The 12,246-nt window shown below is 45.8% G+C and overlaps 1 protein-coding gene across 1 annotated transcript; it reads left to right on the top strand.

Moving 5' to 3' along the window:
• Positions 1–761: 761 nt before the first annotated feature.
• On the top strand, positions 762–10,987 carry LRRC45 (leucine rich repeat containing 45; the record flags this gene model as incomplete). The annotated part of the gene is made up of 16 exons (XM_010281741.1): positions 762–823; positions 1,693–1,763; positions 2,088–2,266; positions 2,987–3,115; positions 3,716–3,828; positions 4,374–4,432; positions 4,561–4,638; positions 5,606–5,741; positions 6,036–6,113; positions 6,282–6,393; positions 6,565–6,635; positions 7,513–7,605; positions 8,200–8,292; positions 9,225–9,398; positions 9,493–9,640; positions 10,718–10,987. Coding segments are annotated over 16 exons (1,793 nt in total), but the record flags the coding sequence as incomplete, so codon positions are not given.
• Positions 10,988–12,246: the final 1,259 nt, after the last annotated feature.

Here is a 12,246-nt window from a genome sequence, read left to right as displayed (position 1 = left end):
CGGCCGGGGGCGCGCAGGCCCTCCGGTGGCCCGTGGACGTTTGACCGTCGAGGGGCTGTGCTGCAGCCTGCGAGTGAGCGGGGACCTGGCAGCAGTAAAGATAACACGGTGGATCTGGAATCGTCAGCGGCAGGCAGGGCGGTTGGAGAAGAAGTGATGCACGCTTCAAGCAGATGAACTTGCCTGGTCTGTGACTGGACGTCAGGTGACACTGTAGTTTGAAGGTGGTCACGAACCACTTGGTTGCTGGAGGTATTTTCCCTATGTCTTCGAGAGTACTTCTTTTACTGTTGGCCTTGAATGGGCAGGATTGGTGGCAGCTGCTGGTACAGGAGGATTCAGATGATAATCTGCTAGATCTAACCACTAGATCATTAAATCTAGCAAGCATTGAGTGGGGATTCTGTGGGAGGTAAGACAAGTCTCTACTCAGTCCCTACTGCATGAGCAGGGGTTAAGTAAGCCAGCAAGCATCTCGTCTGTGTGGCCTGTCTGGACATGGGCTATTTTCATAGCTGCATTAGGAACATACATAGGGTGACATGCAGTTCTCTACCCAGCCACCTCTTTGAGAATATATAAGAAATCTCCTGCCCTGAAAGTTCAGACTCACGCTTCCCAGCAGCAGTGGCCATTTACGAAGTCATATGTTTTACAATAGCCATGTCTTCTGAGCCAGCTGTTTGAAAGGATGCTTTCTCTTCCAGCTCTCGCAGAGGGTCACACATACGAAATAAACAACTGTTCTTTTTTCTACTCAGGTGTACGACTTCTTTTGCATGGTCTTTGCTCCAACACCACAGTCAAATCTTTGGATTTGAAGGTGAGTCTGTCTGAATAAAATCGAGACAAAGAGGTGGGGAAGGAAACAGGAGCACAAGCTTAATCAGAGGTAGAAATAGACAGTACTGGTGCAGGATTGCTTTACAAGATGTGTAGTTCTGTAAAGTTCTTGTTCTCAAATGACTCAGTCCTTGCCTCCTTAACATCGTGTCACGACTTCCCAAAGTTACTTTGCAGCTCATCTTTGCCCATTTTTATTCAGTTATTTTGTTTTGACAGGAAGTTGTTGCTGTATATCTTTTGTCAGTTGTTGCTTGGTCAGATGAGGCATAGGTAGGCTTTTCTGTATTAATCAGTGAGTTGCTAGTTGTTTGACTCGTGCTTCTGTAGATTTTATGCAGCTTGCCAGTGTCTTTCAGCTAGCCTGGGGCTTGGAATTAAGCATGCATTTTCAGATGGGATGATGATTGCTCTACTGTGAGAGTGACTTTCTGTCTGTATTCCTCTGGCACATAGCTGTTCCCTTGAATCTACAGTCCTAGACTGCATCACACCTTTCTTTCTCCTCTGTGCTAGTGCTAGCCCATTTTAATGAAGTGTGTTGAAATGATTCTGCTTATCTAGAACCTGCATTTTCCATCCCATCGTGGGCTAAGCTGATCCTGTGACTTTTGTGAGCTCTCAGTCATGATGCCTCGCAATACCAGCACTGTGTTTATCCATCGTTTCTCCTAGGGTCTTTAATTTCTTTCATCAGAAAGCTGACTGATATGTGAAACAAATGTTACTCAGACCATCTTTGACAGACTGAAATCAGCATTACAGCTGGGGTGCATTTGGTGGTGTTTGATGCTATAGCTGGACTGGGACAGGGCATAGCCCACTGATCACCTGGGACTTTTGTTTCAGGGAAATAACCTGCGAACCGTGGGAGCTGAGGCTTTGGGAAAACTTCTTAGGCAGAACAAATCAATCCAGAGGTAAAGAATTGTATCTACCCCTCTTTCTGTTATTCCTGCCGGATGGAGCACAATATTAGAAAAGGATTGAGGATGTTTTTTTCGTTAGGGTAGGAAGAATGTCAAATGGCACAATTTCTTATGCGGGGTGGGGCAGGTAAAGTAGTGAGCACTGGAGGTGCCCTTTCAGAGAATGCAGGGCCCTAGCAGTATCCTGCATTCTGAAACTGAGTCTCTATTAGCGGAGATGAGTGTTCGAATGGGTACCATCATCCAGGTATCATTCAAGCTCTTGCAACTGTCCATTTACTCCATGAACTCCAATGCTGTCTGATTTTTCCCTAGCCTAATCTTGGAATGGAACAGCCTTGGGGTGTGGGAGGAGGGCTTCTCCTTTTTCTGCCAAGGACTGGGAGCAAACAACTTTCTCCAGCGGCTAGATCTGCGCAATAACCAGATTAACCATCAAGGGGCCGGAGAGCTGGCTGTGGCACTGGAACAAAATGCCAGCCTTCAGGAGCTGGGTAAGAGTGACTAGTTCTTTGCCCACCTACGTACATGAACGCACACACACATCTATCTTCAGGTTCGTTGCAGCCTGCCCTGATCTCTGCCAACTGGTCAGTGTCATTCCCAATTCCTATCAGTCTGCAGTGCTTTGCAGGCTTTGCGCAGAGAGTAGAGGTCACAGCCCCATGGCCTTTGGCGAGTGGGAACTGCAATTGGAATCTCTGGAACCAAGCCTGCAGATGAAGATTATGGGCTTGGAGCAGAACAGTTCTTAGTGGAGGAGGGGATGGATTCATTCCCATTTGTGGATACTCTTGGCATGCCTCATGCTAGACTCTGAGACTTACTTCACACTTGCTTTGTCCGTAGTAAGGAAATTTGCCAGAATTTCCTTCAGGAAAACATGGCTCTTGGTGCTGGTTGTTTCTCATCCACAGGTTGTGGTTGTGGAAGGAAGGCCATGAGATGAAAATGTGAGGGGCAGACTTATCTACCTTTTGAACTGTAATGGTTTACTGTACTTAAGATTCATCCTTGCCTATCCTGCTTTGTCCGTCATTTTCCTTCCCTCTCATTCATCTTGAAAAAGGAGACTGTATTCACCTGTGTGTGTGCTGAGACCATCTAAGATTAGTTAGTCATGCTTGTAGATGTATAAGGAGCGTGGTTTCTCTGAGCTTTGTGTTTTTCAGCAGATGTGTGACTACCAGGGTGAAAGTTTGCTTTCTGTATAGATTTGCGTTGGAATAATATTGGGCTTCTGGGTGGCCGAGCTTTGCTGAACTGCCTGCACAGCAACAAGACCCTGAAGAGGCTGGAGCTGGCTGGGAATAACGTTCCTAGTGACATCCTGAAAGCTGTGCGTAAGTATTACTTGTTGCACGGGAAAGAATCAGTAACTCCTTTCATGTTTCAGCACTTGATGGATATAGGGCACTTGCTGCTCCAGAAGAGAGCTAATCCCTCCTCCCCTCCCTTTCTCAACAGCATTTACACTGTGCCCTACATCGTTTCTTCTTGTCCTTTTATGAGGGCTAGTCAGGTAGGAGGTGTCACTTTTACCAGTAAGAGGAAAAAGATAATTTGGATAGAATTAAAGGTTACTGTGCTGTGTGAATATGGGAGAACTTGAGACTCTACTTTGTCTCTGAGTAGCCAAGTTTGGATATGGCTAATGAAGCCATAGGACAATGTCCTTTGTCATTGTCCTACCCACAGTGGAGTTGAATGGCTCTCCTGTGGCTGGGGTGTTGATTACTCCATATACACTGCTTTCTCTGATTCTCCTGCACCTTGTGTCTGTAAGGTGAGAGCGGTCTCTCTGTGTGGGCCAGCCTGAGAAGGGCTACTGTCCTTGTGCTTCTGATAGCCAGGTGTCATCCCAAGTGCTATCTCTTCCAGCAGTGCTTGCTGTTCTGTTGCTTTAGAAACATGTGCATGCTCTCCTGCTCTCTCTGCATCAGAACAAGCCATGGATCACAACCAAGACCGTCAGACTATGCTAAGTGAGACCCAGAACAAAACGTACATACTCAGCAAGGAGGTTTTGAGTCTGAAGGAGGAGAAGACCAAGCAGGTCAGCAATCTTACATGTTGGCAATTCAAATGGGGTGGCTGGAATCCTGTGCGTTCCCATTATGTCCCCATGAAACATGCAGTGATGGGATTGTGGACCTGAACTTGCATATGCATCTTTATGGGTGGGTACACAGCATGATTTAGTAAATTGGGTCCTTCCTCTGAGCTAGGTTGCCCAGGAATCAAATCCATGACAGTATGTGTATGGATTGCTGAACATAGTCGCTCTGGATTCTGGAGGAGTTTTGGTGATTTTTTTCTACCTGTATTTGTAGGTAGAATTTTGCAACTGGTTTGATATTTTCCAAGTGATGAAAACCTAGAAATGAGAGTCTTTTCCTTCTGACACCTAATAGTACAGGGTCCCTGTAGTTGGTGATCTCGGTCAGATGTGCTAATGAACCCGTCAAACTTCCAGTTTGCTTGCTTTCAATAGAGTGGCTTGACCTGTCTTCAGCTGTCACTAGGAAGAGAAAGATGAGAAGTGTAAATGCTTCAAGCTGATGCAGTTCATTTTCTCACTGATGTTTGCCTTGTTCACAGTTCTTGGATTTGATGGACACTATAGACAAGCAGAGAGAAGAAATAGCCAGGAGTGGCAGGTGAGTTGAAGTTCTGAGTGCTTTCTGCTCTTTGATATAAATTGTGCCCTCTCCAAGTGAAAACTTGCCCCCCCCCCCCCTTTTTTTTTTTCTTTTTTTACTTTCTTTTCTTTTTCCCCCAAATGCAGGGTGTCTGCAGCACGAGTCAGCCAGCTGCAGGAAGCACTGGATGAGCAGCACTCTATTATGAATTCACTGAAAGCCAAGTATGGAGGAGGAAAACTTTAACCTTCCCACTGTTCTATGCTGTATAGGCAGTGCTGAGCAGAGCTGTTAAGCCAAGGGGATAATCTTGTAGAGTGGCTGGATTACTATTTCCCTTAGTTCTGCAGTGATATCTAGAAATTGTGGTCAGATCAGGCCTTTGGGTTTGCCCTGCTAGATATTTAGTCTGCTTTTAAGTAAGATTACAGTGCATTGGTGTAAGAGCAAGTGAATTACAGAGGGTGAAAAAGAAAAAAATGGATTGTGGGGATGGGATGGGGGCATGTTCCTTGCACAGTTTACACCCTGGCAAGAGTCTTTATCTGCTTTCCCTGGCAGTTGGTGGTATCCTCTGAGAAACTGCAGATGTGGAGGAACCTGACCAGAAAGATCATATGCTTAGGATCAATGTGGTGGAGCTGCCCAAAAGCAGTGTTAAATTATGTAGAGCCATATGCACATGGCAGTGGTTAGATTTCAAACACTGATGAGTCTGTCTCGTTCAGTTCTGTCAGGTAAAGGTAGTTTCATTATACCATGCCTCAGTGTGGACGTGTCCCTCATGTACAGAGTAAGCACATAGCTTCTGTTACCTGTGTTTAAAATTCTATTCCTACTTTTAAACAACCTTGCAGTGGTATAAAATAGCCAGTTTTGTTCTCCTCTGAGAGTGGGCAAATCCTGGAGGGGTCCAGGCAGGGAAAACAGCTCATGGAAGACAACGCAGGGAAAATGCAATGGGGCAGCAGAACACTAGGCTCTGAGAAGTCCCAATCACTACACCCAGCAGTCTCTGCAAACAGTGAGAGATAAGCAGTGTCCTTTTCTCAGGGGAAAAAAAATGCCTCATTATCTAGTCTGATTTCATCCACTGCCAGATATGTGTTAACATCTTTTACCATGTGGCGTAGAGAGGTCACTGAAAGTGTCTCCCTTAGACAGGACTCTGGAAAGTGTTTCTCTGTATAGGCTGCAGATGACTGAAGCTGCCCTGGCTCTGTCTGAGCAGAAGGTGCACAACTTGGGAGAGCTACTGAATGCCATAAAACAAGAACAAACCAGCATGGCTGAGTGCCACTTTACGAAGCTCCAGCAGCAAAAGCAGGTGGGCTCTATAAGTCCTTGTTGGGTCTGAGAGCAGGATTCCAGGTCATACATGGTTTGTGTAGATTTGGGGGATGCTGGATAGGATAGACAAGCATGATTTTTACCACTAGTGGGTTAACCACAGCTGTCATGACAAAAATTGTGTAAATCAGATAGGTAAGTTCTAGGTGTGGTGAGGAGCCATGCTGTTTATGGGGTAGGTTAGATTTAGTTGAGTGCGACGTTGGTTGGAGTAGGTTGGCAGTCAAGAACTAAGATGAGTACAGGTTCTTTATTTTGATTCTGTTTGCAGGAAGGTGCTGATCGGGAGGGCAAACTTTTGCGTGACTTGTCTGCTGCCAGTGAGAAAAATCTGCTTCTAAGAAACCAGGTAGGGAAGCAAGTCCAAGGCTGAGAAGGGGGACTTGAACATTGTTCACTTCTGCTCTGTGTATATGTCCTCTGCTTTGATCCTTGTGTCTCTGCTGATTGTTCTGTACAGCCAACTTCTTCTGCTAATAGGAAAAGAAAATAATTTGTGGTGGTAAATTCTTTGTAGGTAGATGCATTGGAAAAGAAATGCAAAGTTCAGCAGGATCAGCTATTCCAGGTAAAACAAGACTTGGCCAACAGAGCAGCAGAGCTGAAGCTGCAGGCTGTGCAGGCTGAGGGTGAGTCAAGGAGCAGGAACAGCTCATGGACACCTATGGGTTGGGATTACTGTCCATGTCAATGGTGCAAGGCAGCCAAGGAGAAAAGGTGGAAGAGTTTGTGACAGAGTGTAAATATAGCCTGCGTAGCCGGAATACCATAATTCTGATATGCTTGCTTTTAACCTGCAGAACGCCTCGAAATGGAGAAGAGAAGATTTAAACAAAGCCTTGAAGACATGGAATCCCTTCGAGTAAAAGAGGTAAGAGTGGAGTTTCTGCAGCATCCTGAGGTTAGTGTCTCTTTGGTCCTGACATACAGATGCCACTGGAGGTCATTGTTTGCTGTCAGCTGCTCTTAAACAAGACTCAGTGTGGGTATAATAGGCCATGTCTACAAGCAAAGCCTAGCTGAAGAGATCACAAGACATTCTACCAGCCAGTAAGATTTTGTAGTTTGCAAGAGTATGGGCCAGAGTGGTATGTGATTCCACAGAAGAGGCTTGGAGGCTGGACCTTGTGTCAGTCTTGCTGTGCATAGAGGTAATTATGAATAAGCAGTCTTGTCATGCTCACTGAAATAAAGATGAGTTAATGGAAGAAATTGAGACATACATGCTATATACAACCAATCCTTTAATGGGGCTCAGCTCGCTAGTTCCTTCTCTGTTATGTTTCAGGGGGATTCTGTCTGAGTGTGGACAGGACAAGAGGCTGTGATCAACTCTCTTTGGAGTGTTTACTGAGGTGTGAAATCTCTCAAAAATAAAATTATATTAATAGATTTCTCTTAAGATTTTGAAATCTTGTAAGAAAAGACAGGCCAGGAAGATTTTAGCCCCATTACAACTAGAAAATGAATCTCTGGTGTTTTGTACCACTTGAAGATGAGAGCTTGGACTCTCTCTCTTTCATCTTGGCCTGGAAGGGATCTCTGTCTAAAGTTTCCAGTTTGTAGAGGGCAGATTCTATCTATGTTACAGTTTGCTAGTGGAGCTCTGGGGTAGGTAAGTGTTTTTCTTTGGTGGTAGGTGGGTCAATGAGAGGATGCTCTTTCTCATGCTGAACGGACATGCTGCTGTGCCTGGAGGTAGGAGTGGTTTTCTGGCACTTGCTTAAATGGTTTCTACTGCTTTGCAGGTGAATCATATGACACAGCACATTGAGGCCAGTGAACGTTCCATGCAGGACAGGATCCAGAGGCTAGAGGCCATCAGGACAGCTCTGGAGGAGGTGAGAATGGATGCTGTAGGCGCATTAGAATGCTCAGGGAGTGGTGGCAGGAGAAGGCTACCAGGGGAGCTTTGTGGAGTCTTCCTTTGCTGACATATATAAAGATTGTCATGTGCTGTAGGGAGGAACAGAAAACAGCAGTTTATCAGCTAAAATTGTTTTTACTGCTTTGGACTAAGGAAGGAGAAGGTTCCAAGGAGAAATTTGTAGATTCTGATTGAACAAAAATAAGGTTTCCATTGAACATGGTTAAATTCTTACCAGGATTTGACTTCACAAGTTTCCCACGTGATCCCAAGTAGTGTAGCATATTTCTCCTTATCTGTTCTCTCAGATAGATCCAGTGCTGCCCTCTCCTATTCCCCTGTCTTTCGAAAGTTTCACCCATTACTTGGCCTCATATAACTGAAATTCTTATTGAATTTAGATGGCAATCTCAGGGTGAGAAAAGGTATGTAATCTGGGTTTGTTTTCCCTGCCCCTGAGTGAGAGAGCGCGCTGTAGCCTGCAACTGGAAGCTGCTGATGTTTTCTGGTCAGTGTTGCAGTGATGCAGCTTCTCTATCTGGAATGATCTTTCATGTTTCTGTGGCAGGAGCTGAGCCAAGTCAAAGCAGCTGCTCTCACTGAGCGAGGCCAGGCAGAGGAGGAATTAATAAAAGCCCGGAATCAGGCACGGTTGGAGGTGGTAAGGACAAGACCTGTCTGTGAGCCCTGCCTCTGTGGGAAGGAGTGGGTTTGGCTGCCTAGCCTACGTTTTTGTCTCTAAGCGTGGAATCACTTAGTAACTTCCCGCTCTGGATTTCACTGGCCTGCAAATAGCATGATTTCTGAGGACGGAGTCCTTAAAAGTCTGCTCTGAATTGTCTCCAGAATGTAACCACTATTCCCACCTGCTCTGTGCTTTCCAGTAGTAACAGAATTGATGTGGATACTGTCATAGCAGATTTCACGCTAACAGCCAGATGTCAATCCTTCTGTTTAACAGCAGCTTTCATGGACTGCCTCTGTTTCTCTGGACTCAGAGGAATTTCTGCAGGTAGCTACTGCTGCTGGATTAAAAAAAGTCATTGTAGAATTGAACATTGTGAAAATTGCAATGAAGTCAACACCCTGTGAAAGAGAACAAGGGATGAGGAAAACACACCAAAACTATTAGAATGTTCACTTACATGTAACATCACAAAAGAAAATGCTTTACTGAGTTATAAACATATAAAAGCTGCCATGTGTGTTTGTTGTGGGACACAACAGTTGCTTAGGTGCATACAGCAGTGTTTCAGAGCTATTTGGGATATGGAGGAAGTGAAGATAGAGCATTAGTTGTAAACACCAGTGGTGGCATTGGTGCTTCTACCAAGGACATGCCGCTCTTTCTCAGTGAGTGAGCTGGGCTTTGCAGCATCTCCATCAGAATGTTCTCCCTGGCAACTGAAAGCAGCTTAGATTCACTCCTGAATGCAAGGGAGAAGTGCCATATCTATTATGGCTAAGTCCTGTGCTTGTTCTTCAGTGCCAATTGACTCAACCAAGGGTTCACTCTGGGAACAAAAAGGGGAGAATCCCTTTGCAGGAATGGAATGGGACTGATGTGTTTTCATTTTCCTCTGTGTCTTACAGCAGCAACGACTAGAACACCTAGAAGAGAAGCTGCGGCTGATGACTGAGTCACGGGATGAAGCTCAAAACTGCTGCCTTAAGCAAAAACAAATGGTTGCAGAGGCCCAAGCCAAAGCCAATCAGTTAAGCATGCATGCTGATGGACTCAGAAGGCGGCTAGAGGAACTTCAGCAGGTAATTTGGACTGGAATAGAGATATGGTCACCACAGGGGCAGAACAAGTTGGTGAAGTTCTTTGGTTATTCATGGATTTTTCATTATGTATCAGGACCTGAACAGTAAGGAAGAGGAGAAAGTGACAGAAGTGAATAAAGTGAAAGTGGAATTACAGGAGCAGATTGGACACCTGCAGGCTGAACGCACAGCACAGGATGGGCTGAGAGAGAAGATTGCAGCCCTGGAGAGACAGCTGAAAGGTGATGGATCCTTTTGTGCTTCTCAAATGGTAATGCTGAGATAGAATCATAGAGTAGTTTGGGTCGGAAGGGACCTTTAAAGATCATCTAGTCCAACCCCCCTGCAATGACCAGGGATGTCTTCAACTAGATCGGGTTGCTCAGAACCCTGTCCAACCTGACCTTGAATCTTTCCAGGGATGGGCCATCTACCACCTGTCTGGGCAACCTGTGCCAGTGTTTCACCACTCTCATTGTGAAAAATTTCATCCTTATATCTAGTCTAAATGCACCCTCTTTTAGTTTAAAACCGTTACCCCTTGTCCTATTGCAACAGGCCCTGCTAAAAAGTCTGTCCTCATCTTTCTTATAAACCCCCTTTAAGTACTGAAAGGCCACAATAAGGTCTCCCCGGAGCCTTTTCTTCTCCAGGCTGAACAAGCTGAGCTCTCTCAGCCTTTCCTTATAGGACAGGTGCCCCATCCCTCTGATCATTTTTGTGGCCTCCTCTGGACTCTCTCCAACAGGTCCATGTCTTTCCTGTGCTGAGGGCTCCAGAGCTGGATGCAGTATTCCAGGTGGGGTCTCATCAGAGTGGAGTAGAGGGGCAGAATCACCTCCCTCAACCTGCTGGCCACGCTGCTTTTGATGCGACCCAGGATACAATTGGCCTTCTGGGCTGCGAGTGCACATTGCCAGCTCATGTCCAGCTTTTCATCCACTATAGTTACCCTACAGTGGGCCTGGAACAGAGCTACACTTACAGGTAGTGATAATGGTGCTTCCTGCCTGTGTGTACAACTATGAATTGTACCCACCATCCTGATGTATTTGCAGGGATTCTTGTCCTCATTTTATAGTGACCAAGGTTCAGATAACTACCCAGACCTGCACAGCAAGCAAAATGTTTTTATTTCCTGCACAGTGAAGCGTAACATCTTGTCTGTGCAAAACCTCTCACATTGTCTCATGGAGCTTCTGTCATGTGCCTGTTGATGATCCTGCTTCCGTTGCCTTTGGCTGTGCCTATAACATATTGTTCCTGTTTATTCTAGAGACACCCTGATTTTCTTTAATAATGCTGCTCTTCTTTCACAGCCTTATCAAGTAATCACCGCGAGGCACTGCTGGACAAAGAAGGTGAAATCTCTATGCTGCTGGAAAAGCTGAGAATGAAAGAGGCTGACATCTCCAGGATGAGAGAAGAAGAGGCCCAGCGAGCAAGTTTCTTGCAGAATGCCATCATAGCATATGTGCAGGGCTCCCCCTTGGGAACCCACAGTTCTAGGAAATGAGAGTGTGGCTTAAAGAATCCAGGTACCTGCTGTCAGGAAGAGGGAAGAGGGTGAGCAACTCGGGTACAGCCCCTTCTTTCTAAGTGGGACAGTTTTGTCATAGTGGGTTGACGCGAAGGCTTGCAAACACAGAAGATTGCTCTTCAGAAATCTTGCTTCCAACTGCATAAACGAGAGCAGGAAACAACCATCCAGGGCTGGGATAGAGGGTTGTGGGTCTGAGTTCATGATGTGGAGCCCTTCCCCTGCACTGCTACAGCATTTGAAGTAGTTTCTGTGTCCTTTTCTACAGCACGAGTCTGTCGGTACACCCTGTTGTTACCAGGGAGTTGTACGTTCCCTGGGCAGTGGTCCTTCAGAAGCATTTGTTTGGATGCCTGGGCTGTTCACAGTGAAACCTGATAAATGATGGGCAGCAGTGTTTACGCCATTTACTTTGCTCATGGAGTCATGAAGCTGCTGGAAACACCAGATCTTTCCCACCTGTGCTTTTATACCCAGTGCTTAGAGATGGAAGCAGCAGCTGACAGGGCTCACTTTGGCTCTTTTACCTCTATTACCCTCCATGGCTCTGGCTGTAGTGATGGGCAGTAGATATGCATTCATTATATATAGAAACAGGTATGCAGAGGGAGACTGCTGTGCAGTGGCTATCCATATCTTTGTTGGACAGCTAGGCTTTGGGCATGGTTCAAGCCTCTACAGCACTGACTGGCATGGAAAGGGTGGCATGTCAGGAGTCAGCATATGTGCTTCCTCACTTGTGAACTGCCACCCTTGGCTGGAGTTTTTGTGGCCAAAATGCAACAGGATTTCATTCCACTATGACAAATGGCAAAACTGTCCTGCTAGCTTCTCAGGATCCTGGAGCTGAGTGCTGTTTTTTGGGTTCTTACCCTGGAGAGCAGTGATGCTTCTGACTCGCCACTGGGGAGTTGCTTCTCAGAGCATGCAGGCGAGAAGGTGCTTCCTTTTCCTGGCAACACAAGTCTTCATGTGGCATGGAGAAAGGAAAAGGATGTGAGGGTCTGAATCAGAGAAAGTGGAGGACAGCAGTATGTCAGGACAGCAGTGTGAGAGCCTCCTGTTAGTTTCTCCAGTGAGTCTGTGGTGAGAGAAATGGACTTGTGGTACATATTTTAAGAGGCAACTAGAAAAAAAAATGACTTTGTGCAGACGGGCTGGTTTATGTTCATGATTTTTTTTATATTGGGTTTTGCTCTGTTTTTTTAATAAAGAGCTTTTGCATTTTGCTGTAACACTGGGCAGTGACAAGCTGGATGTTTGGCTGATGTGGAGGGAGGGGCCTGCTGCTCTGTTAGTCTCATGAGG

Source organism: Phaethon lepturus, unplaced genomic scaffold (assembly GCF_000687285.1).
Source record: "Phaethon lepturus isolate BGI_N335 unplaced genomic scaffold, ASM68728v1 scaffold53942, whole genome shotgun sequence".
NCBI classification, from domain to species: domain Eukaryota; kingdom Metazoa; phylum Chordata; class Aves; order Phaethontiformes; family Phaethontidae; genus Phaethon; species Phaethon lepturus.
Note: the sequence above shows the minus strand (reverse complement) of the source record. Positions and strands in the feature narration are given on the sequence as shown.